Genomic DNA, 27,470 nt, shown 5'->3' with positions numbered 1-27,470 from the left:
TTAATGTAGAACAAGGACAAGTCATAATTACAGAGATAACTTCCTAGCTGTGGTTATCATGAGACAATCAAAATTTTCCAGACCAAAAGGCACTCACAGCTAGGGATGAAACAAACTCCAAATCAAGCCAGCAAACTGAAGCTGGTTCTTTAGAAACAGTATTTGTCCAGCAGAGCAGGGACAAAATGAGACACTATGCAGAAACAGATTTAATCTTTAATCCTACCAATTGCCACATCAATTTAGCCATCCCTATCACTGTTGTCAGCAAGTGGAAGGCAGTTAAGTTTCAGTCTGGAGTTGTCATCTCCCTAAACAAAGCTGCCATATAATGATCCAGACATAGGATTATTTCCTGAGAACCACCCGCTGTGCATTTTTCTGAGGTGACCTTGACCAGCACACATCTAAATTACTTTCTCACTAGACCACATTTAGGACAGATACTATGCCCGTTCCCTAGAGGGCAGATCAGGTTTCCTTGGTCCATTCATTATTGCCCTTACCTTACCAAGAGGCATACCAGTATTTCCACTTCAAAACTAGGTGTAAATGTGAGAGGGGGTATAAATGGAGTAAGGCTTCTTCATTCCAAAGACATGGAGCCCACTTCAGTTTGCTTGCTGCAGTTATCAAGCTAGTCCCCCAGTACTGGAATTTTTATTTTATATTTTGTAGTATTATTTTCTCAGTTTGCTATTTTTAAATGGTAGCTACCCTCCCCTCCCACCCTCCCCTGAATAAAATAAAAAAAACCAAAACAACACATCATACACAGGAGAAAGACACAGAACAGGGCAACATTTAAAAAAAGAAAAATAGGCTTGAATAGCATGGCACTGTATGCTTGCATGACCAGTCTCACTGAGCGCGCTCAGGGGTGAAAGTTTAGCACCAATTTTTTTGCTTTTTTTTTTTTAAACTCTTTAGAAATTAAAGACAAATTCTAACATAGAACATTTAAACAGTAATGAGTGTAGCCCTATGTATCAATACTGTTGTACAGTTTAGAGGTGGATAGTCTGCCCAGAGCTGAACCACCCCTTACATCAGTCCATGGCACCTAAGAGTAACTACTATCACTCTAGTTTGTAACGAGACTGATTTATTCTCAGCAGCAGGAAATCATGAAACAATCCCTTCATCTTCCAAAGCTTTTTCAGTAACATTGCAAGGGAAAAGTGGTGATACATGAGAAATACCCAGCACAAAGTTAAGTCCGGGGTGATATTGCACAGAAATCCTGATGTAACTCCCACCTTTCCCTTACACAACATGTATCCTCAAGAACAGAAGAGCATACTGTTGACACAAAACTGCAAACATTTCCAAGAAACTTGAAGGATAGCAATGCCAAGAAGAGCATGCATGTGGTTTCTTAGATTTCCCTCTTTACATATTAGAAAAAAACTCACAGGAACGTTGACTTGACTATTACCCAGTTTCAAAAAGCCACACCATTATCACACTTAAAACTTTAAAAATATATTCATTCAAATACTGTATCCACTGGGTCAGGTCATGCACTTCATCTAAAAGTCCTTTAACCACTGTTGCTGGTAATCAGTGTATAATCATAAGAAGAATCCTTTCATCCAACTGGCCTCCTCTTCCGTAGTCATTTTGTGATGCCTTATTCCAATGTTTCCAAGGTTTCTTTCAAGTTCACAAGTCATACATATGAACACTGCACAGTGACATCACTGAATAAGCCAGTGAATAGGTGGAAGGAGGAAGGAGGAACTTTACTAGCAGACGTTTGGAAATCAGCAAAAATGGGAAAGAGAAGTATGAGTGCATGTGAAAGTCTAAATGGTCTGGAATAAAATGATCTCGTCTTCATTTTGCCCTGGTGGGTTGGCAACTCCCAAGATGTTAGGCAAGATCAGCAGCTTGCCAGTTTAAACTACAATCTTTTGCTCTATAGACCTACAACAGATTAAAACAGTGAGTCTTCCCTCTAAAAGATCCACACATGTAACTGCCCTGCTTAAAGGTCCCCTAGGAAGCTGAAATTAAAACTGCCTTGAGACACTGGATTCATTTGAATACTCTGTCCCTGTAAAATTCCTGACCCAACGTGTGTTTAAACATCAACATAGCTTTTAACATTCTAGATCCAGCTCTAGGCACTGCTACCAATGTATGGGTGAGGTAGCCTAGTGGTAAAGAAGAGCTTTCTTGGCGAGATACGAACATCTCTATGTTCACATACACACTCAGTAATTGTATTTTGCCCTTCTTCAGGCATCTCCAATCCATTCAAGAGCAGGCTATACCATAAAGCACTCTTTAATACCAGTAAACTCAATGCAAGAAGAGTGCCAGAAAATCCAACTGACGGTGGGATGAGAGTTAAAAGGTTCAGGGTTTAGTTAGCAATGGTGAGATCTGCAATGTGCCATCCAAAGGGCTTTCAGATATTTGAATGGTCTCTGTACAGGAGCCTGAAAGGACTCATGGTGCCCAACAATTTAACCCTAACATGATGTCCGCCTGTGATGCCTGGGAGCTGTAATCAACTCTTAGTACACACCAAACCAGAGGTTTAAAAAAAGGAATTTAAAATAACCTAAAAATGTTTCTTGTTGGACTCCGTTGCCCAGACTGCCAGGGGAACGCTCCTACTTGATACTGGGGTAGGTAAAGGGAGGTAAGAAGGAAAGAAGAAAGGAGGGGAGGTGGGTGGGGTAGGGAGCTTTCATAAATCAACAATTCCAGCTTCCAGTGTGTGGCTGACACACAATACAGCAATTTGAAGTGGCGCTTGCATGCCTAAGGGTCTTCTGCACCTCACACAGTAATTCCTAGTCGTGGAGGAGCCCCAATCCAACTGAACCCCATTTTGAGGAATGGCTGAGATAAGGCTTGGGCCCCTGAAGTTCTGTTCCACTCAGTGCAATCCCCCCCATCAGCTGGAAGGCAGACTCGGCAACGGAAGCTAGCATCATAAAATGGTGCAGTAATAGAAGTAACTGGACCAGGAAGAGGAGGCGTCTGCTCCAATGATGTCGTAGCCACTGGCGGCCACAGGGGGATGGGACTGGTCATGCAGCCGCGTGTCAGGAGTAATGATTGTAGAGGGGCGGGGCATGAAGAGTGCCATTCTGGAAACAAGGTTGACGAGAAGCAATATACTCTGCATAACTGATTGTCACTTTCTCACTGCGGTACCTGAGAGAAAACAGGAAAGGGGATCAGAAACATACAACCATTAGTTTTGTGGCATTATTTATTAGGGAAAAAGTAAAATATGTGCTCTAATTGAAAGAATAAGATGAAAGAACAAAAGCAACCTCATTTACAAAGGATGAAAGACAGCACAAAAAACAATGTTTGATTATTACAAATGAACAGGATGAAAAAGCACATTTACAATCCATACCTGAGCCTGTCTTTTATGAACACCTCACCTTTAAATATTATTGACATTTATCATCAGGATGCATTGCAGCAATCTGCTAATGCAATCTGGATTAAAAATTCCAATGGAAATAAATAAAATGGTGGTATACTTTTGAGATGGTTGCACCAAATGTCCCAATTTGGGTGTTCTCTCTGTACTATTCTCTCTCTACAGAGAAAGTATGATAGTTTTGACAAAAATGCAAGAACAATGTTTACCTCAAACTTTCAGGACAATAGCCAAGTTATTTACTACCAAATGTAGTAAAGGAACCTAATTTTAGGCCATATTATGAAGAAGCAGGCAAAAAGATCTTTGGGCTATAGGAAGGTTCTCTTTTTCTAGATGAATACGTTAACAGTGCCATCAGAATCTAGAGCAGTTTAGGTTTGCTCTTAAAAAGAGCCATGAATCAAGATGTAAAGCATGGGGTGTTACAAACCTATGGAGCCTACTACAGACCACAGGAGCTAGGTGTGATATTCCTTACCCATAGCCATCTCTTTCTCACTGTAATCACTTCTCCACTGCAAGGTGATTATTCCTGAATTTTGACAGGGATATGGCTGTTCAAATAAATTATAATAATAATAATGCTTTGTATTTGAAGAGTGCCCTTCTTTGGAGTCCAAAAGCACTTCATAAACACTAGGTTATCCTCCAATCGGACCTGTGAGGTTAGTAGGTGGCAAATATGATTATCAACAATTTTACAGATGGGGTAACCAAGGTCCCCAGAAGCTAAGACTCTCAGCTCTTCCAATTCCACTAGCGGGATATTTTATAGAGATTGGAGGCTCATAATTGGCAATTATCCAAACCAATTTGGGCTAGTTCTTTTCAAAGAGTTATGTGACCAACCTACTGGAATGCCATCAGGCTTTCCATGTATCATTCTAAGTGGATTTTCTCTGGTGAACATGGAATCAAAATATTTCAATCAATGAATTAGCATTTTTAAATTTTCTTTTTCCCCTCATATCTGGTAAGACCATTTATCACATGCTCACATAAAGCTATATATCACTATAATTCCTGTGTGAGCATAGATATGCAAAACAACTATTAAGTATATTCTTTATTGCCACTTTTTGGTGTGCTCTCCCAGATTTCTTCTTCCCTGATCCATTACTGGAGAAGGTATTATTCTCCCCTTTACTAACAAAAGTTAACTTACAATTTAATAATGATAAGAACACTGAGGCAATGGCTTACCTTGTGAGTTTAATTGTTTTTCTAAATTCATTGGTAATTGGAGCCTTAAAGCCGCCTTTCCTGAGCAAGGAGTCTATTGTCTGGATCTGATCCCAATCTGAGGAAGAGAGGTCACAAAGTTTTTAGCATTGAAATGAATGTTCAAAATAAAATGCCATTAACTGTTCAAAAAGAGAAATGGGATTCTAGAGAAGTAAAAATCTAACATCAGACTGAACAATATGCATACACAGAATTAAGGGAAATATAAAAGATCAAGAAATGACATGCATGGTCACACACCTATGCACTTGCCTGCACATACCCTGTGTATGTGTCTGACTCTCCTAGAATCCATGAAGAAACCGCAGCGTCTGTGAAATAGTAACCCCATGTGTTCCATAATGCGTTTCCCCAGGCTCCCTGTTCCTGCTTCATTGACTCATAACCCATTTCTGCCAGATGACACCCGAGTTCAGTCACCTACAGTATATTAAAAATGTCCCAACTTAGCCTGGCCTGGTGGACTAGTGGCAGTGGTATCACACTGTAATGTGGGAAGATAAGCTCAAGTTTCTGCATTCATTTTATCTACATGCAGCCTCTTCTTTCAACTTAAGAGTTCAAAGGTAAACCATTTTGGCAGCCACAGTGGTTCCTAATTATTACTTAAGACTATTGTTGTTCAAAGCTTATTTAGTAAAGTTTAAAAGAACTGTGCTCTTGCAAGAATTTAGGAAAGCAAGTGGGTTTTTTTTAATATGTCTTATAACAGATCAAAAGCCAATCAAGTAAAAACTTACTAACTCCCCCATAAGTTGCTATGCCAAAAGCATATTTAATTTTCCCAACCGCCTTTCAGAAATGACTTTAGTACTTTAATGAATATATTTCAAGCATTCCTCCCAACCTCATTATTAAAAATCATTTGCTGAATAGCACTGGACTACACTTGGACTTCAAGATATTCACTAAAATGTAAAGCTCTGTTCTACGCCAAATCCATATTCTGAATCATAAAATAAATTCAAACACAACTGAAATACAAATTGACATGGCAATTGATATTCCCTCATTTAAGTGAGAAGTTTTTCAATAATCCTAAACATTTTTCTTTTCTAGGTTTAAGCCTCAAAAGTTAACCCCACCAAAAAAATAAATAAATAAAAATCGCATAACACAAAATGAACAAGCAAACTTTACTGTTTCCTTTTTTGAGAATATTTAAATAAAGTCTCATAAATGCTTATTTAGAAAAAAATGGTATCACGTGCTTAAACTTATGTTTATACTATATTATAAAAACCTGAACAACACTACTTGGTTCTTCAAATACACAGTTGTCTTTGTACCTGGTTGGTGCAAAAATTGAAGTGGGAAATTTTTGATCAAGAATGATCTAAGACAAAATGATAAAATTCTTTGGATAATCCAATGTTTTTGGTTATAACATAAATTTATTAAATTAAATAAATACACTGCTAGAAATCACTTTCATAATTCAAGGATTCTAAAGAACTAGGAGGCAATAATGTTTTGTACTTGGGGGAAAAAAAGACCATTCAATGATCCTTTTTGAGAATTTAAATATATATATATTTTAATTAAGACTAGGATATTTTGAGAAGAGATGGGAAGCTAAAGGGTAATTGTTACCTTGACAGTAGTACAAAAGTGTTTGCAATCTCCAATAAGAACAAACACAATCAAGTTCTCTCACTACAACTGAGGCCATTACTGGACTAGAATGGAGCAAACACTTGTTCAAAGAGATTATTTATCCCTTGTCTGCTAGAAAATGGAAAGAGTTTGTTCTAAGTTCTCTCAAACAAACCACTACCACATACTGAATGAAGTATATCTCAGCACTAAGTTATAACATACATATATTTTTGATGCAAGGCTATATGCTGGAATCACTTTTCTCTCTTCACACTTTCAACCACACCAGTTTCAAAGGGTTTAATTATTACCTCTATACAGATGACTTCTAGATCTATACATTCAGTTTGAATTTCTCCTGAGCTGCTACTGACGTTTTTTATATCTTTAGGACTTTCCCTCACCCCAGATATGCAATTAGTTGCCAAAATATTGCTATTTCTTACCCCTACATCTATATCCTTTCTCCCCTCACATATAGCCAGCACCTGATTAACTCTCATTTGGATCCTTAAAAAAGCCTAATTGCTTTCTCTACTTCTAGTCCCCCAAACCAATCCATCCTTCACATAGCTATCAGGGATTTTTCTTATACACAAGACTGATCATAGCACTCCCTTATCCAAACTCCAGAGGCTCTCTATTACCTCTAGGAAAAAAAATAAACTTTTCTGTTTGGCCCTTAGTAACTTTAGTTTCAATTTCTATTTCCCATATCATATAATGTTAAATGTATTTTCATAGTTCCCATTCTTCATCTCTAACTCTCATTTCCTTCTTCTTTCAAGAAATATATCAAGTACCATCTCTCCATAATGCATTTCCTGGTCCTGCCAACCTATAGTTCATCTTTCCCTTTAAGTGCTTTGTATTTATCCTGTTATGTATTTAGAGATGTACACATTGTCTCCTTGTAAAGCTTTACTTTGCCTTTATCCTCAATGCTTTAAAAAATCACATAGCACATTAATTAATAAATGCTTATTGATGGACTGATTTATATCAAAGTAATCTTTGGCGTTTCTGCATATAACTTTTTCCATTCTATTTTGCCAACCTGTGGTCAAAAAGTAGAGCACTGGAATGGTCATATTTATTAGTAAAGAGGACAAAAGCTATTTGGAGTGTGTATGTATGATATATGTACCTAAGAACACAATGGGGCACACAGTACAAATGCGTAAGTTACCAATCTAGTACAGACTATTTTGTAATAATGTATTAATGTAGAACGTTACATAGCATGAATGGTGTTGTAAAATGTCTTCGGTTGGGAAAACTTCATGTAAGATTGGTCTACAGATGGTCAGATGGAAAGAAAAAAATCTTCCTTAGCAGCAGCACACTAAAAAATTCATTGGCATATCACACAAAGAGACTGGCAAACACTGAACCCATCACAACATGTATGTATATAAGCATATGTGCACACACTCCATTTGTTCAGAATGTGATAAAAACAGGTATATTATGCCTAAGGGTCTCATCTTTTGCTATCTTAAATTTATCGTAGGGAAGGAAGTAAAGTTTTGAATTTTCTTCAAAGATGATTGAAATTACACAGAAACTAAGAATGTCTGAGGCAGCTTATACCAAGTTTCTAAAAAGCAGGAAACAATATGAAATACGGTCACTAGTTCCGACCTACAACATGATATGAAATCTACAGGGTTGATAAGCTGAAAATAACATAATTATTATTCTGTACCTAAAATACTTTACATGCAGTGCTATGTTATGTTTAAGGAGTTTCTTCTGTGGAATCTATAGGAATTTAGTATAAAAAGATTATTTTCCAAAGGCTCTAAGTCCATAACAAACTGGAGGCTTCTCTAAGCTTACCTTGTTCCTTAGCGACCTCAGGTAAATATGTGGCTGTCCTTTTAACACCTTTTTCGTTGATAAACTCAATTCGAATCCCATGTACCCCTACCTGTATAGGGAAAAAAACCCAGGCAAATGAATGATATTTACATGGTTTGACTATGTTAGTTCATTCATTATCCACGTATAACCTGATACTGATTTCTAAAATTAGCATGAACTGAGCTTTGGGAAAGATTACTCAGGAGGAGAAAAAAATTCTAGTTTCAAATTCTGGGTTAGAGGCAAGAGAAAGGAAGACGTTTCAAGAAGCTACTTATTTTTTTGCCTATGGATAAGAATGACAGAGATAAGTTCCTCAAATAACCGATCTGATTCTGGATAATTTATCTCATTTGAAACATTTACTAACCATGCTAATATTTCTACTGCTAAATTCAAGATTATTATTTAGCTCATTCAGGAGAATCTTCGACCTGGGAACTTATAAAATGGAATGGAGAAAGATCAAGAAAAACCCATCATTATACTTTTCTTACTCTTAATATTTTTATGTCACTTTCTCCACTCATTTTTCCCATTTCAGTTAACATTCCTATACTCTCTTAACAAAGGAGACACATTACCATGTACTAACCCGAACCCACATGTAACGAGAGATGCAGTTCCAAATGCAGCTGTTCTCACCTCCCAGTCCAGGTAATCACTGGCATCCTCAAAGTTAGTAAGGAGGGAGACAGAGCAGAAAAGTTTAGGCAGCTCCTCGCGGGTCAGGGGGGGAAATCGGCTGTCCTTAAGTGCACTGTGAAGAGACATTCAATCACAAAATACAAAAAACAAACTGAAATGAGGCAACTTTGGATTAAGTATCTCAGGATCACAAAAGCCCCTATCCTGAATATGTATGAAAGCATCTTTGTTATTGCTTGTTTGTATTTTGATTTCATTCCATTTTCTTACTGATTCACCAGATTTAAATCTTTTCATTTACTTCATGCTAAAAATGGATTGCTTTGCTTTTTATTGCAGTTCTCTAGTTACCTGGTTAATGTGTATTCCCTGAGTCCTGAATGAAGATTCATGGCTGAGAAGGTTCCAATGCAGCCACGAAGCCGTTTGTCTCTCCCCGTCTTCCATGTCACAAAGAGTGGGCTAAAAAAAGCAAAACAAAACATTCTCCAGACTCAAATTAGTAACATGTAACAACCAAACCTTCTGGATTTGTTCTTTTCAGTTTCTATTATTGCTACCAAAATGATTTTCTAAATTGTTGACTGCTTAAATGACTATTTTAGGGAAGTATATATTTTCTCCTGTACATCTTTTCCCAAAATTTTACAATTTCCTGGTTATAAAGAATCCCATATAGTTGTATAGATGATCTGTGAAGGTTTCTATGATATTGTGTTCTTCTTTTGCACCAGATTCCTATATTTCCCATTCTATTTTTGTTAGTTTTTTCATCTTATCCTAGCTCATTTTTACCGTCCTTTCCTTCCAATTCATTCTTTATCTTTTCCCTTAATTATTTTAACATGAGTTATTCACTCCATTTATTTCAACCAACTAGGGAAATTACACTATCTGCCAAGTCACTTTATTCCTGTCAAACTTTTTTTTTTCTCAGATAACCCAAAAAGTTTTCCAAAGGCACATCTCAGACTCTAAGTATTTGCTATTTTTTTCTATTACTTAAGCTTTCAGAGAACACATGCACTTCTCATGAAAGTATTACCAATGGACATTGTTTTGTTTTTCAAGCTAACATCATGGATTACTAAGGTAGACAATATGTATATTCTCATCTGGATCCTCAGGAGTAGCTAACTCTAAGGACTTTCTAAAATTCCTAACATTTTGCATGCTATACCTTCCTTCTACTGACCTAAGATACTTTCTGGAAATACTTGAATATTTTAAAAAATTCTAATAGAGAATTCTTTAATTCTTCTAATTAGAGAACCTTCTAATAGAGAAGTTCTAACCTTTTTGGTGTCATTGAATGACATGGGCAGTCTGGTGAACCTATGGACTAATGTTCCTCCCACAAAAGACTTTTAGATGCTTGCAATACATAGGGTTACAAAGAAAATTATGCTGAAAGTTATTTATATCTATCTCTCTTAATTCTCTCTGGAACAGGAAGGCTTGTATCCTAGGTTCAGAGCCCTTGTTCTAATCAATAGTGAACTTTTCCCATTTCAATTTGATAATCCTTCCACCTTTCATGGAACACTTCCTCATTTCTTTAATACAATACATAAAGAACCTCAAATCATGTAGTTATAATACTAGATGTAAGAAAACATGATATTATTACAAACATGTGCAACTTAAGGGTTTTTCCCCCCTTTAAAAAAAGAATTTCTTCTGTGCATCCCCAGCACAGATTTTGTTTTAGCTGATTCTTGGCTCTTCTAAATGCAGAATATAAAATGTATCCTTCCTTTTCACATTTGAAAGAAGGGGGAAACACTGTTTCCACCAGTTCTCAAGTTATTTTTAAGGAGTTGCTTGCTTTTTTTCAAATCTCTATTACATGCCAGCACATTCACTGCTTTCCTCCCATTCCTTGTTCTCTTTATAAAGTAGTTTATATTTGCATTTAGATGGGGCATCAACTAAAACAAGCTTCCTAGGTGATCCTTTACTCATTTTTATATGATAATAATTATCTCTTCAATTTATAACCTCTATCACATGTAATAAATTTGTTCAGCTAATTTAACTAATTTAACTCTAAAAACAAAACACCACACCAAATTCCTAAACTATTCACGCCTCTTACTGTCTCTATCCTTTTAATTTTATAAGGGACATGGTTTATAAACAGTGAAAAAGAACACTTCATTAGGGGACTTAGGTTCAAATTCAGGCTCTGCAACTTATTATTTGTGATCTCAAGAAATTTAGGTAATTTCTCTGGACTCCATTTATAAAATGAGAGTTGGTTAGATGATTTCTGAGGTTTCTTTGAGTTCCTAATTTTTTGAAATGGAAAAGCTGATAAAGAAAAAAAATTGTGGCTGTAGTATAGTATTAAGAAGAGGTTATTTTCATTAGGTATTTTATAATCTTGTTTAGATATTTTTAAAAAAGGTGTTAGTTCTTTGTGTTTCAACACTTAAAATTTCCCCTTAACTTTATTGCATTGTTCTATCCCCCCAAAAAAAACAAATCCCAAAACACAGAAAACCAAAAAATTATGGTAAAACAACCTGTGAATGCTACATTCTTACATTCACAGATTGAGAGATCATACTTTTCTTACCAGTTCTCTAGAACAGTGGTCTATTCTGGAGATGTTATTGTCTCTCTTGGGTATATAAAAGCTACATATTTCTTTTACCTGACTATTCGTGCTCGACCTGTGGTAGAACCGTCTGAGTTTATACTGGTTTAATCAGCCAGTCAGACAAAACACACACTGACCCTGACATCATGATGTTATTTTGGTCCTCTTCAAGTACAAAGGACAGCAACAATCGATTTTAATAACATTTAAAAGCTAAAATTAAAATAAAATTTAAAATATAATTTTACCAGCTGCAATCATCAATTCCTTTCTCCATGTCTTCTCTTATTTTCTTTCTAATATTGGAATCAAAGTCACAAGTGGATACATGATTAAATATTCTCAAGAAAAGATCAACAACTATGAGACCCCATGGAAACCTACTTCACAGAGAATGAATTCTTAAGGTACAGTCATCATTTAAAAGACTTTATTCAGAAAAGCCTGGAAATATCTATCTACATGAACTGATGCTAAGTGAAATGAGCAGAACCAAGAAAACATTGTACACAGTAACAAGATTATATGATGATCAACTGTGCTAGACTTGACTCTTGTCAATAATGCAGTGATTTAAGGCAATTCCAAAAGACTTGAAATGGAAAATGCCAATCACAGAGAACTATGGAGATTGATAGTGGATCAAAGTATAGTATGTTTACCTTTTTGTTTTTCTTTTTCATGATCCCCTCCCCCTTTTGGTCTTATTTTTCTTGTACAACTTAAATATAAAAATATGTTTAAATCGATCCCACATATTTAACCTATATCTAATTGCTTGCTATCTTGGGAAGGATAAAGGAAGGAGAGAGAAAAATTTAGAAAACAAAGTTCTACAAAAATGAATGCTGAAAACTTTCTTTACATGTAATTTGGAAAAAGAAAACACTATTGGAAAAAAATCTCACTTCTGTGGGCAAGTAGATTAAAATGTAAATCAGAAATAGTTAAAACAAAAATACAAACAAAAAACCCCACCCTTTATCTAAACTTTAAAATTCTGAGTGTTATTTAGTATGATTATAATTATGTCTTGGTCTGTCCTCTAATTTTGCAGGGGTGTCAGATCAATTTTCTTTAAACAATCAAAAATCTCCATTTCTTGCTTAATGTCTCCACAATAAAATCTATACTTCTGAGTAAACCATACAAGAGCTTTTAAAATCTTGCCATAACCTACCTTTCCATCTCAATAATCCTTTGTCCACCATAAACTTATCATATAAACAGATTGGTATTTTCTCAAGAATCAAATTTATCATGTTAATTCCCATCTTGTTTTGCCTATACCTTCCTCCTCTTTCCTCATTTATCTAATTGAGAGCTATCTAATGATGAAAAGGACTGCGCCTGAGAGCAAGGAGATCACAAGCAAAGGCAGGATGTTCTATCCACTGGATGGCATAAGGAAATATTTTACACAAGTGGGAAGATTATAAAAGACTATGATGCTAAAAACAATTTATCCTGCAAGGTCCTATTCAATTTCCATTTCCTCTTTGAAAATTTCTCTAGCTTCTCCAATTCAGTCAGGCATCCATCCCAACTGTAAATTTTCAGAATTATCCTATTTGTTTGTACTGACTTATGTACTAGAAGACAAGTGTTCTAGGGTAATGTAACTTGAATGGGCATCTAGTTATTTTCCCAATACTATTAGGGTTCCTTAGGTCAATCCTATAAATCCTATAAATATTATCAGTAATCTACAGACATTTTTAAAATGAAAGTTTCATATGAGCCATAGGGAAAAGAAACTAAAGTGCCAGAATTGTAAAGGTCATTTATATTTGTTCCTAAGAAAAGAGGTTTAAATCCTAAAGCAGATAAAAAATCTTGAAAAACTACTACACAACAATAATCAAAATTCTGCACTTGAGCCGGTCAAGTACATATCACCAGCTTCAGGTCAAAACTTTTAATATTAAACACAGACCCTCTTCCCTGTTTTGGTAACCCTTGGCTTCCATACTGCATGCAAAAAAAGACAAAGTAATTATTTTTGGTCTCCTTTTGAATCCCTCCCTCTCCCCTTATAAATCCAAGGAGTTAGACTCTAGGTAGCACTGTCTTCCAGATGAACAAACTGGACAGAAGTAAATAACTTACCTAAGAGAATATGAACTAGCAGAAGAGCCAAGAAAAAAACCTCCTTTTGATTCCTAGATTATAATTTTATCCACAAATGCAATCCTCAAATGCAAACCAACATCCATCCACTGGTAAATCCAGTAAATGTTCTAATATAATCATTTTGACTTTAATTTCTCATTGTTTTATTCCTACTTACCCATCTCTCATATTATTAAAGCTTTTTATGACACAAAGGCCACACCCTCCCAGAATAACCCAGAAAGGTGACAGCATGCTTGCTGGGCAATTACATCTTCATTGCCCACATATGGGTTTACTCACTAGGGGTCATTGGTGAATCTAGGAAGTCGTGGCTGGGGGAAGCCATAGAGGTGACAATAGAGGACATCGAAGCAGTAGCAGCACATTTCCGCTGTCACCACCAGGTTCTTGGTGGTATTGGCAGTTCCATTGGGCCGGGAAAGTGGGCTCAGAGCTCCCGAAGTGGGATTCATTCGAGTAATTGGGGAATTTCCAGGCCCCAGAGTTAAGTCAGACACATTCTCCCTTCCATTGCTCCCATCCACATGCTGGTGGTTCTGAAGAGGACCTGAACTAGAGCCAGGTACAGTTGTTGACTGGTTCCCGTGACTGTGTGTTCCACTTCCTGATAATTTGGGCTTCTTTACCCCACAACAGCCTGCTGCCAACTTGGGCTCTAGTGGAGGAACACAGCGTCTTTTTCCCATCCTGATTCAGTGCTTGAGGTCTGGAATGCTGCAGAACCCTATCAAAATAGGGGAGAAAGTGAAGAATTAGACTGAATGGAAAAAAAAAAAAAAAAAAAACACCCCACCAAGGTGTGAAACTAAAAATCTTATTTCCCATTCAAGAATTATAACTTGTACAGACAGAAAAAAAATCAAATATCCATGGGGCTAGAGAAAATTCTGAGAAACCACCTAATTCAAGGGACACCTAACCATTTCCTAATAATTATTTTAATTTTCTCCAAGTCTTATGGTCCTCATAGGGTATATGCATATGTATTTATGTACTCTTAATAGTGAATTGCCAGCTCCCTCCTCATTGCTGTAAACTGAACTATTAACAGAAGTGGGGTGCAGCAGTGGCAAATAGGTTGAAACCTAAGATCTCAAGATGAAACGGTTTATTACAATTGGTCTCCCTTCCCCCTTCAAATTTACTCCTCTCATTTTCAGAATTAAAACAGGATTACTCTTTTTATGCCATAAGATTCTTTAGCATCCCATTCCAAAATTTAATAACCAACACTTTCAGGAAGTTCTTCCTCATTTAACTTCAATCTCCTTGCCACATGTTCTCAGTACAGATAATATGAACTAAGGAAAATATAAGATCAAAGCTTCAGAGCTGGAAACAACTTGAGAAGCCACCTAGTCCAATCTAATTTTAGAAATGAGGAAGATGACATTCAGAAAGGGAGACGACTTATTCAAGATTACATGGTTATTAAGCAGCAAACACAGAATTTGAATTCAGGTCTTAAGTCCTAATTTAGCACTGTTTCCACCCAGCTACTGTCCTTCTATACACCATGTTTTGCAAGAATTCAAAATAAACTAAAAGACCATCATTAATCAACATTCAACAATCTCTAAATTAAATAACACTACTTTCACCTTTCCTCCCTCATAGACCTGCTTTTCCAACTTTTAAATGATCTTTAGTTTTCTTTTGAACCCTCTTCAAGCTCTATACATTGCTTAGTGAAGCTGCAAAATAAATAAATTATATATATATATATATATATACACATATATATATATATATTTTAAATTTATAACCTGACAGACCAGGATCAGTAATATAACAATATAAAAAGGTGATCAATATGACCAGACTACTAGGATACAGCTCACACTGTATTCATTTCACAGAAAGGGAAAATCAGTCAAAAAATATAAAATCTACTTAGACAAACAAAAAACAAGTTAGGGAGAACTGCAAGGGGACACTTAATTATTATTTTATGACAATGAGAAGGAAAATGTATCTGACAGTAAAATCTACTGTACTTTTAGTCATAAGGATAATAATAGAAACCACTCTGGAACAATTTAAAACTTAGTACTAGAATTATATAATGTTAGAACTATAAGGAACCTTAGATAGCCAGTCCATAAAGAAATGGAGGTTTCGCAAGATGATGACTTGGCCAGTCATAAAAGCTAACTTAGTAGTAAAGTTGTCTTCATAAACAACAACCTAGAATTCTATTCTACTTATAAGAGTTCTGAGTCACTTGCTATTAGTTATTAAGCTCTGAGCTAAACTTCAGCTGACACTCTCTATAGGAGATATTGAAGCTCTCTACAAACTTAATAGTTCCCCAGGGACTCTCACCAGTCACAAGGGAGGGAAACACTCATTTCAGCTTTTACTATATTCAAGATATGCAGAAAAAAGCTAAATGCTAGTGAGAGCTAGACATCTCTTAAGATGCTATTATTTAAGATAACATTTGAAATAATTTCAAAAGCTAAATAATGTTCATGTCCCTATTAGCTAAATCCTAACCACAGCACCTGTAAACAATGCTGAATTCAACTAAGAACAATTTCAATGGCAGATTTTGCCATTATAGGTGGAAGCTTTTTAAAAAAGGGGGGAAGGAGGCAAATCAAAAGCTAGTCATCTCAACTACAAGACAACATATTTAGAAATTCATTCTATTACTATCATATTGGTATTAGGATGAAAACTACTGGCATCCTTGCCTATGCATTATGTTTTAAAGTTATTTATTAAGGACAAGTAAGGGTAGGTAATAATTAGTCAATGCTTATGGGGTAATGTATTAACTACAAACCGTAGAGTGATGAAGCAGTATTATCTGTAGAGGGCTGGAATCTGAGTGGAGCCATCAGTGTCCTTAGGTGGCCCTGCATTTAGGTCCCCTGCCCTGAGAGAAGCAAAAAAAAGCCCCTTAGAGGGTTTTTTAGCTTAGAAGAGACGAAGGTTGAACCATACAAAGAAAAAAAATTTCCTCTTCCATATTGTAATTCAATTTTACACATGGTTGCTATATTCTTAAGCTAAAAACCCAGCTAAGAGAAGACCTGTAACTTTACTGAAATTCTTCAGGACCAAGTAAGAGAGAAGAATTCCAAATCTAGATCAGGTCTGAAATTACATGAGACTGGGAGAAGGATCAGCCTATACTTAGCACACAATCTCAAATGTGCTCATTTTTACTAGTCTCATACAAAATGATCACATTCTGACTTCTTTTCAATTTGATGTTGCCCTATCTCCTACTGAAACCCTTATATAGAAAGAAAGATAAAAAAGATCTGGTTTTGCTAATCCTGGGTATTTCTCTGAAAATCACTAATCTAGTTCAATAACCTCACTAGTCAACTAAGGTAAAGTTGAAAATGTTTCTGCATCAAAACATATACTTGCCATCATTTTACAATGTCAATCTTCTACCTGCCGGCATAAACCTCATAACTAAAGCTTTTCCAAAGGGTTATAGTATTTGACTTTTTAATCTTTACATATGCCAAAAACCAAACTTGTGAAGGTAAATAATTACTGCAACTCTGCTTCCAAAGAGCCATCTCTACAGACAGGCAAGATAACCCTCAGGACTGCCACACAATGACCAAATAAATGCTAGGTACTTGATAGTAGGACTTAATCTGAGTAACAACATACTACCATGACTGCCCATCAGTCTGACTAGATAAAAATAGATAAACATTATTCAACAGTACAATCCTCTTCTTCAAAATAATGAATGAATTTGTTTTCTCTATTCTCTAACATGCTGGGGGAAAATCACCAGTAGTTTACAATATCTCAAGTATTCTAAACTGAGTAATTTAAAGTCACTGTTCCATCCATGAGAAACAAATTGTAAGATGCTGTTTCATAAAAATTATACTAGGTTGATACTTTGTGACTTTAAACCTAAATTTAGTCAACAAAAGCAAACATTCAATTATATAACAACTTTTTTTTACAAAGCCATAGAGCTTTATTAAAAAGCCAAAAATGAACGTAGTGGATCATTTTCCTATGATTTGTCCAAATCAAAAAGAAATTTCCTTGTCAATTAAGAAATAATAAATGTCACTGCATCTAGTGCAATTAAGATTGGACTCGTCTCCCCATTCATCTAAGCAGCATCAAATTTCAATCCTACAGAGAAAAAAATTCCTTCAGGATTAAATTATCTCCCTATTTTCCCATTAGCTCTGCTATTATAATTTCTATTACAATTATGATGAATCCTGCTTGTTACCACTTTCCCAATTTACCAAGCAGATTACAAGGTCCTCAAACTTAAAAATAATAGATCTTGGAAATTCTGCTTTCTCAATGATTCATACACTTATAAGTGGCTGTTACTTCCTTTTTTAGGGGGAAGAATTTATCAGTTGTTCATGCTTTCATGATTCGTGATCAAAAGATTTAAGAAATAGTAAAGCCACTTAAACATGCTAAGCTACATGGACAAGGTCTCTGCCATCTGTATAAGCTAGAGATAGTGCCTAAAATGTTTCTGCATTTTTCATAGTGCCCAATATCTTTCTTATATTAGGCTCTCTATAAACTTCTGCTGAATGAATACAAAGACAAATGTAATCAATCATGTAGAATATGCACTCAAGGTTTGACTTCAAAATTTCAATATATCTAAAGATTCCAGAGTTGTACAGTACTCCCTCTATATTCCTGAAAATCTAGGCTACCACTGTGTCTTTGTAAATCTCACACCTGAAGACTGCTTCGCACATAGTAAACATTTTACAACTGTCTGACTTGGAGACTGTGATTCTAAGAGTCTTCATAGGAAAATGATACATTTTTCTCCAGAGGGTACAATCTACAATCTGATCACTAAGCTATCCATCCCTTTGTGATGCTTAGTTGTCATTGAAGCAAGGAGGTGATCTGGATAACGGTTACCCATCCTTGCCCTATCAGAAAATGGATGAGAGGTGTAAATTCTACTTAAAGAAAAATAGATGGTTGAAAAATTATTCATGGTAAAACAGTCAATTTAGATAAATCAAGCTACAATGTTCTCAGCTTAGCCCTCTCAGTTAAATTTATGTAGTTTAAATTGTGCAGTTTAGTTATTTTAAAAATCTCTACTAAAATTCACTGTTTAAACTTTCAATTCTTTAAGAAAGCAATTTTTGCATATATTCAACTTCAGGTAACTTCAGGTTTGAAAAAGGGACACAACCTCAAGTTGCTATTTCACTTGAGAATTTTTTCATTTGTGGCCCAAAATGTTTGAATTTGTTAGCTAGAAGAGTTAAGAATTAAGACCTATTCCTTTTGGACAGGTAAATTTGTCTTTGATGGCAATTTATAAAGTTGTAAAAGAAACTCGGGGATTAGACTAGATAGATGACGTCTTAAAGTCAACTTCCAACTCAATGATTCTATGATCTATGGTGGAGGCTACTAATTTCACTCTTAATAATAATATGTCTGAAAATAAGATTGAGATTCTTGGGTTAATCTGCATTATTAATAGGTAATTAAGATGACCTAGAATTAACAAGCCCCATTTATTGACAGGGTTGAATCAGCTGGTTTTTCTTGACAAAAGCAGATGTCCTCTGCTCATTCTCATGGCTCATATTGAGTTAGATGATTTATTATTTTGACATTCTATGATACTATGCTTGATTTGTAAAGCTCCTCACTCAGTTGAAGACCACCATCCCTGTTAAAAAAAATAGCATTTTCTTGTTACAGGCAGCAGTATAAGTAAAAAACAAAACAACACAAAAAAAAAACCCCAAGATTTTTTAACATGACATTAATTCCCAGAAATTCTGGAGAAAAAGCCTTAACATTCAGAAATTCTACAAAGAATCACCTTACCACACAACAAATCACATTTCTAACGTGACATTACTTTTCTAATGAACTTTTAATTAAAAGTCAATTCTGTCAATAGCAGTCATTTTTTCCTATCAACAATATATTCAGGAATCAAATCACTTGTTGCCCTTTTGATATATAATGTTAGGAAACTAAGTAGCTTGTGGGTTATCTCAAAGTGGGAAGGAACCCTCATTCACCTATGACTTAATAAAAGCTGGTATTACAAAGAAATAGACTAAAAAAGTGTTAAGGTGTTAATTTGATAAGTATATCATTGTTGCAGTATGTCATAGTATGAAGTTTGCTAGAAAGCAGGTAAAGAAACTATTATATAATATACAATATTATGCAATATATAGAATTAAATGGGATCATTTTCAAAGTTAGATTAAAGGAGCTATCAAAGTCTGGATTAAGGGAAAAAAAAAAAAAAGAACCTAAAATATCTTGAACATTTGATCTTCTAACAAAAAGGATATAGAAATTTTTGGGGATAGGAAAGTAGGAATTCTGTTTAAAATCCTGAAATCTATTTTAATCAAACTCTACAAAGCTGAGTAGGACATAGCAATCTTTGTTATGAGGAAAGCCAAAAATCCCACAAGTTTAATAACTATTTTTATGGGTAAAGAATAATTTTATACTACCTACAGAAATCAGTAAACGGGAAAAAACACTGATACTTGCCTCAAATAACCGCTTAAAGATTGCTTCTATAGTTTTGATAGCTTAACTTCAAGAACATTAATTGCTTGTAAATTATAATTCCAACCCTGACATCCCAGAAAGCAAATATACAGATAAAATCTAATCTGCATAACTATAAATCTGATAAGAGTTCTGTGAAAAATAGAAAAGATTTTCTTATTAAATCCTATGAAATTAGTTGCTATAAAACCTCATTTTAGACCTTTGGAGCTTATATTTTCTATGCCAATTATTTTCCATTCCGTAGTGAATTTTAGATTTTATTAAAATAACAGCAAAAGTCCAGACAAACATGCTCCAGGAGGCAATGTAAAGCCTAAACTTACTGGATAGACCTACAAATTCCCTTTGATACTTATGTGTACCAACTCCAGAAGCTATTTCCTGTCAAAATCAATGGAAGTAGTAATTAAGTTAGTATAGTAGGTATAGTGAATTTTATTTTCACTCAGTTTCTGCAAATAATAACCTACCTAGAATAAAAAGGAAAGACTGAAGCTATGCCCTCTTCTAATTTTACTTTGAAGATTAAGGAAAATAAGAGGATTTTGATTACAGAGAAAAAGAGAATATGGGACCCTATTAGGACTCCTTAGGGAACTAAAGAAAATCAAAATTGGAAGTTTTCAAGGTAGGCAATATCTCATTGGAATTAAACACACATCTAAGGCTGTGAAGTTTTCTTGTATTTCTTTTATTTCTAAGACAGCTATACATTTTGAGTAAGTACAAGGTCATACTCACTGAAGTCAGAAAATGTATATGGCCAGAGGGGCAGCTACAGCAAAGGGGGGGAGCTATTTTGTATCTGCAATGAATTTTCCTTTTTCCAGTTCCATTCCTGTTTTCTGTACCTAAAATGTAAAGGCAATGAATTAACAAAATCTGAGAAAGGAAAATAAGGCCTGTTTCTCTGGAGTAGTAAGAAAAGAGAGCAATTTCTAGAAAAACTGTAGCTGCAGAATAGGCTTTCCTCATCTCAAAACATTCAGAAACCAAGATAACGTTAGTAGAATAATAAAATAGCAGCAACAGTCATATTTCTTGAACTACCCTCTCCCTGAGTTATATCACAGGGAGAGGGAATGATTAATTTTTTTTTTTACAAAATGCTATAGGATACAAAGTGCATTAAAAATTCTCTTAACTTCAGGTTAAAACTTGCTTGTTGCTGATCTTCATGAACAAAGAATTTCCCACATCCTTAGAAAAGCAATCAGCAAAGAATTGATGGACAGCCCCTTACCAAAACCCCTCAGGTTAGTAGGAGCAAGACATTTAATTTCCTTTGTAGCAAGGGTGATTGGAGACTCTAAGAATTCCACATTCTTACTCCTGATTCTGTCATCTACTCTTCCAGTCCTCCTCTATTGGCTACTAGGACTAGGGTGAGTAAGGACTAGGAGACAGGGCTAATCCCAAGGAAAAGAGGGAGGGTGCTGAGAAGAAGGCTCCAGGCCCCATATTATGAGGGGCTGAGAAAGGAGAGGGAATAAGAAGGGAAGGGATCTCTGGGGAGGTAAGCTTCAGCTCTGGTTCTGCTTAGACAAGGGGTGAAGAAAACAAATCAGGAAGGGGAGAGGGGAGGTTGGTTAGGCCCAGAGGAAATGTGGTAAGAGAAATAGAAGGGGAGCCTAGGACAAGAGAAGGTCAAACCAGGACAAGGATGGGAAGGATCAGAGAAGCTAGAGGGAGGTTTGTGGCAGAGGAAAAGCCAAGGAGTAAGGAAGATGACTGGGGAGAGGAAATGGGAGTCTACAGTCACAAAAGTGACAGATATCCTTGGGACAGGAAATCAGAAGATAGTGGGAGAAAGAGTATCAGGTAAAGACAGTGGCACACCATGGGAACCAATACTAAACAGAGGAGGAAAGTAAGAGGAGGAGGAGACTGATGTAAAGAGAAAGGAAAAGTAGGAAAGGTCGTTGGAATAAGAAAGTGTAGGGAGGTAAGGAAAGAAGAGGGAAGGTGGAAAAAGGAGGAAGGAGGGGAAGGTGAGTTAAGGAGGAAAATGAAAAGGGCAAAATGTAGAAAGATAGGAAGGGATGAAGGGGGGAAAGCAGGGGAGAAAGCAGGGAAGGAGAAGGGTTAAGTGAGGAGAAAGAAGGAATGAAGAGGGAAAGAAAGAAGAGAGGAAGAGGGGGAGAAAGAAGAAAACGGATAGAGGGAAAGTGGAGAAAGAGGAAGATGAAACTGGAAGGAGAGAAGGGAGCAGAGTCGGCTCAAATGCAGGGGTACAAGGGAGGGGTCGGCTGGTACAACCGGGCAGGCTAGGGGGGGGGGGGCGGAATCCCGAGGCGGGGGAGGGGAGGCCGAGGCGGGGGGAGGGGGCGGCGGGTCCTAGCCAAGCGTTGGCCGCCAGGGGGCGCCCGACACCGCCAAACTTTCCACAAACCCGAGACTGTTTCGAAAAGGGTTTTAAAAGAAAAGCAGTCCGAGCCCCGCAGCAGGGGGCCAGGGGCGGCGGACCCGGCTCGGGCCGCAGGGGTCCTTCCGCCTGCCTCAGCCACGAGCCCGCCTCCAGTCCTCCGGCCTACAGCCGGCGCCCCCCCCCCTCAAAGCCCGGCCTCGGGGCCCAGGGCCCCCAGCCCCGGCTTCCCCGCTCCCCCTGCCCGGACTCGAAGTCCGGTCCTCTCCCCTGCCCGTGGACCAGGCGTGGAGGGAGGCGGCGACGACCCCTAGTTTCTCACCTTTTTTCCCGTCTCTGGAGCAGTCGGGACTTCTCGCGCTGTGCCGCCTCCTCCTCCCGCTTCATGGAGCCATGCGCCTGGGTGGGGGCTCCCGAGAGAAGCGGGCCCTCCAGTCGGAGTGAAGAGCGTCGAGCCGGGCCAGGCCGGAGGAAAGGGAGGAGGAAGTGGGGGGGAGGAGGAGGAGAAGGAGGAGGAGGCGGAGGCGGCGACGACGGCGGTGGCGGTAAGGAGGAGCTGCTGGAGGGATTCCCTGGGCGGCTGGAGGACTGAACCGAGGTAAGAACTGGGTCCTCCGATATCCCGGCAGCCTTCCGGAGACAGTGAGGTAATGGAGGAAGAATGTACGGAGTCCTCCAGAGGCCCATCCACCCTCTTAAGACCAAGAGAAACCATAGAGAAGACACCGCCTCTCGCGCGAAGGAATTATAGGTACAAAAGCGCGACTCCGTTTTGAGTCACATGACTAGAGTTGACCCACCTTATTGGTCAGTCGTGAACACGGGGAGTTGGAGGTTGTTATTCGATTGCTTCCCAGCTTAGGCGACGGTTTTACTTTGGAATTAAGGCTCCGCCCCCTCACCGACCCCGGAAGATAAGAGTGGGAGGGGTTTTGTGGCTCACCGGAAGGTGGAGCGTGTGGACTACAGCTCCCGACGTTCAAAGTGGCGAGCATAACGCAGCGCATGTCGGCCTTTGTAGTTCGCTCCATGCGAGTTACATCCCGGGAGTTGTAGTGTGAGCCTGCGGGCGGTGCGATGGGAAGCGGGTGCATTGTCCGGCTCCACAGCTCTCGCCTGGGTCTCCTGGGCTCCAGACCCTCGAAAGCTGAGACGGCCGACGAGGCATCCCGGAAGCTAAGGGCTGGCCGAAGTAAGCTGTCTCAGCTGAATCCAAGGACTGAGCCGTGTTTGCCTGGTTCAGTAGGTTGGTCCCCTGCCCAGCTCCCAGCACGTGCGTTGCACATCCATCCCCCGGGATTCGCCGGCGAGCGGACTTCACCCCACCGTCCTTTTTCTCCAAGCGGGAGATCAAGTACCCGTAAGTGACTTACCCAAGGTCACGTAGGCAACGCTCACGTCTGGTTCTGGAACCCTGAACCCTTCAGAACCCCTGAAGCCTGCACCCACCGTGAGCTGGGGACCTGTCTCTGCGTCTCTTTCCCAACTTTGCCTCATTCACTGTGCCCTTAAATTTGGCAGTGGGGGCGTGGCCTGGGGGGTGGTGCAAAAGCGCTCTCTGGTGAGGGGCTCTGGGCTACTCCTTCATAGCTGTGTGACCTTGGGCGAGTCCATTAATCCTGCTTTATAAGATAGGCGGGACAAGTGTTGTTCAGAATTAGGAAAACGCTTTTTCAGAAAACCACAATGAAAATTAAGCTGTGGTTTTTATTGGTCAAAAGAGGAGTAATTCAGTTTTTTGGAGCACAGAAATGAAGCTGAATAAATAGTATTTCATTCTCTTTCCTGTTAATTCTCCTAAAAGTAGGTCTCCAGTACAGGTCGTTTTGTTTGACTGTATAACACGTTGTAAGATAAATTTAGAAAATGGAAATAAGGGGGTTGCTATTAAGAGAGGAAAATATAGTTCGAGAGTTTGGGAAAGGGAGTTTTTAAGGGATCTAGAACCAGAAGAAGGTTATATATTGATAGCCTAGAATTGCATTCATAAAAGTATGAGAACTATTTCATATACGTGTAACAGGACTTTGGAGGATGCTCTCAATTTGCATTTTGGCATTCTTACCGCTGTACAAAAAAAAAATAATGAAAATGTTTGTCTTCTAAGACCAAGTGTCTAGTAAAAAATGCAAATCATATGTAACAGTAAAGCTTTCCAACAAAATACTTCTGCTCCAGAATACACAATGTAAAGAGTCAGAGTTTCTTCTATAAGGGATGAAGAAAAATCTTCAGATAAGATTTTAAGCAGTTAAACTAAGGAAAAGGGCAAAGGAAGCAACAAAGAGGATTTAGTATAGGCTCAGTTACTGAGGGTGTGGGATGAGGGCAGAAAGGAAAATCAACTAATTCTTTTTTTTAAATCCTTAAATCTTCCCCCCCCCTTTTATAATACTTAATAAATATTAAATAAAATAAGTATTCATATGGTAGGACAGAAATGGAATATATTGCTTTCCTTTTTAATATGTAATAATTCAACATATTTTTATAGCTGCTCTTCTTGTCTGATTCCTTCTATTCTCTTCCAAACAAGTTTGCAGAAGAGAATATAATTTTCTAGAAAGCTATTTCCACCAATCTACTGTATTTTTTGTGACAGACTTGCTGACCCCATCATTTGTTAAGGCCACATAAGCAGTCCTCTAACCTGCCTTGTCTTTGCATGACAAACTATTGGATGAGCCATCTGGACTATAGCCAAAAGCGTGTGAGGCAACAAGCTAGAAGCCAATTTTTCTGTATGTGGACAAAAAGGCCAAGTCCTAACAAAGTAATCAGAATAAATTTGAAACATCGAAGGTCTTTCCAGTAGGAAGAAAGTCTTAAAAGCAGGAAAGGAAGTATTTGCCATCTGGGAAAGAGACTTACTTTATTGCTCCCAAAGTAATACTTCAGTCATCAAAGAGCACATGGATAAGGGAAGTTATTATTGGTCCCAGGTTATCACTGTTCAGAGTGCTGGGGGTAAAGGCTTTAAAATGATGATGCTGAAACTGGATTCTGCTCAGTGCCAAATTAAAAGAAATTAAAAAAGAAAAAAGACTTAAAAAATAAAGCAGGGCTAAGAGTCCTTAAGTGATGCTTAAGACAAAAGGATAAAGGAAATAGGCAGATGTGACTTTAAGGCCCTTTATTGTCGGCAACCCAGGGGTTGCTAGAATACAATGGGGAAAAAAAAAAGAAAAAGTGTTAACCATAAGAAGCAGAGTGTATAAAGGAAAAGCCCTACATCTTTCTGAACAAGAATGGGTCCTAATCATTAAGCTCTTTTTAGTGTGTCTTATTTACAAAGTGATGATAAAGCTTTTCATGTAATAAATTTTTAAAAGCCTACCTGCTTTTTATCTGCTAAACTTTTGCATAAAAGAGTAATGAGCAAAGTTATTTTTGCCTTTTCCCATTTCCCATTTTTTATCATGATTTATTCAGATCAAGCAGTAGCTGTTGCAAGTATATGCAGTGTCTTCATATTTTTATTTCAATTAGATACTAATTAAGTAAATGATCTGACCATAAAATATGAGCAACTTCCATGTTATTCCCACATTAATAACAAATTGTTTCCTTTTAAGATACATTCATTTTCCTTTTTTTTTTTTTTTTTTTTTTTTTTTTTTAATTATATCCTATTGGGTCCTGTGTATCGTGTACATTATTTAGCTCCTGATTCTCTTCAGGAACACAATATTCATAATCTGCAGAAACCTTTGGCCTCTTGTTTCTCACATCGGAATCATATTTTCCAACCTTTTTAAACTATCTTTCATATTTTCATTTTGAAGTCACTACATATCCAGGTATATGCTCTTGTAAAGTACCTTTCACACTTTCTCTACATTTTTCTTTTCTCTTCTTTTTTTTTTTTGTTAATCTATCTACAAGCATTTATTCAAAATAACCCTTGTCCTCAAGGAGCTTACATTCAACGGGGGAAGAACTGTTGGACAACATTATTCCTGTGGTTACATTTATCACAGAATCGGATATGAGTTTTAGAAATCTTTTTTTTTTAATTGTACTTTACTGACTCAAACTTTCTTTCTTTCTTTTTTTTTGGGGGGGTAATAACAATAAACATATTAGGATCATGTATTCCCCATACCTTTCAATCAATTATGTGACTGCAAAGGTATGGTCTGTTGTAGAAAACTGTCTACAAGAGCCCATGTCTTCCCTTCTTATAGTTTCATCAAGGACACTCTACATATATACATAAGTTAATCTTACAGAGATGAACACATAACTATATAGATTAGTTGTTGCTAATGTCCTCTTAGTCACCATTTTTGAGTGATGATACTCTTAACACATTATCAATGAAGAATTCTGCAGGAGAAGTAGCTTGAAGACTGTTATCAGAGATGTATATTAGCAGAAAGAGGGAGGCCAATCACAAAGGAAAAGTGTCAAGAGAAATGGAGGAAAGCCCCCAGCACTATTACTGAGTTCCTTGGGGGGGGATGGAGGTGGTGTTGTTTATGGAAGGATGTGAAAAAAAATTAAGTCAGGTTGCAATCTTCAACAGTGAAGAGAATACCCACACTGACAAGATGAAAGTCTATTAAAGGATTGAAATGTTGAAGAAATACCTTCCATGGTTTCTTCCAATCATTTCATTTACTTTGAAATATATTGAAAATCACCAGTTCCAATTGTTCAGTAATGAAGAAAGCCATCTATACCCAGAGAGAGGACTATGGGAACTGAGTATGGACCACAACATAGCATTTTCACTCTTTCTGTTATTGTTTGCTTGCATTTTTGTTTTCCTTCTCAGGTTTTTTTTTTCTTTCTAGATCAGATATTTCTTGTGCAGCATGATAACTATGTAAATAAGTATACATATATTGGATTTAACATATAACATAATTTAACATGTATGGGACTACCTGCCATCTAGGGGAAGGGGTGGGGGAGAAGGAGGGGAAAATTTGGAACAGAAGGTTTTGCAAGGGTCAATATTGAAAAAGTTACCCATGCATATATTTTGTAAAGAAAAAAACTATAATAAAAAAAGAAACATATTGAAAATCAGTCCC

At 37.3% G+C, this 27,470-nt stretch overlaps 1 protein-coding gene across 2 annotated transcripts; it reads right to left on the bottom strand.

The window, feature by feature from the left end:
• Positions 1-1,088: 1,088 nt before the first annotated feature.
• On the bottom strand, positions 1,089-22,889 carry AMMECR1L (AMMECR1 like). Of its 2 annotated transcripts, XM_074301706.1 has the most exons (9): positions 22,751-22,889; positions 20,805-20,914; positions 16,309-16,401; positions 13,797-14,241; positions 9,128-9,238; positions 8,774-8,888; positions 8,105-8,195; positions 4,622-4,718; positions 1,089-3,174 (listed from the first exon to the last, which is right to left on the bottom strand). In XM_074301706.1, exons 4-9 carry the CDS (start codon positions 14,201-14,203, stop codon positions 3,063-3,065), a joined length of 933 nt encoding a protein of 310 aa, XP_074157807.1. In that variant the 5' UTR covers positions 14,204-14,241; positions 16,309-16,401; positions 20,805-20,914; positions 22,751-22,889; the 3' UTR covers positions 1,089-3,062. The 2 variants fall into 2 exon arrangements, with proteins under 2 accessions (XP_074157807.1, XP_074157808.1); XM_074301707.1 differs by lacking the exon at positions 16,309-16,401.
• Between the last annotated feature and the right edge of the window lie 4,581 nt (positions 22,890-27,470).

The sequence above is a fragment of the Sminthopsis crassicaudata genome, chromosome 3 (genome assembly GCF_048593235.1).
Source record: "Sminthopsis crassicaudata isolate SCR6 chromosome 3, ASM4859323v1, whole genome shotgun sequence".
Classification (NCBI taxonomy): Eukaryota; Metazoa; Chordata; class Mammalia; order Dasyuromorphia; family Dasyuridae; genus Sminthopsis; species Sminthopsis crassicaudata.
This window is presented reverse-complemented; position numbering and strand designations above follow the sequence as displayed.

Coding starts and splice junctions, on each gene's coding strand:
- AMMECR1L (XM_074301706.1), bottom strand. CDS start 14,203: ATGGGAAAAAGACGCTGTGTTCCTCCACTAGAGCCCAAGTTGGCAGCA. Junction 9,239..13,796: donor AGATTCACCAATGACCCCTA/GTGAGTAAACCC, acceptor TGCTTTTTTTAG/CCCACTCTTTGTGACATGGA. Junction 4,719..8,104: donor TGAGGTCGCTAAGGAACAAG/GTAAGCTTAGAG, acceptor TCTCTTCCTCAG/ATTGGGATCAGATCCAGACA.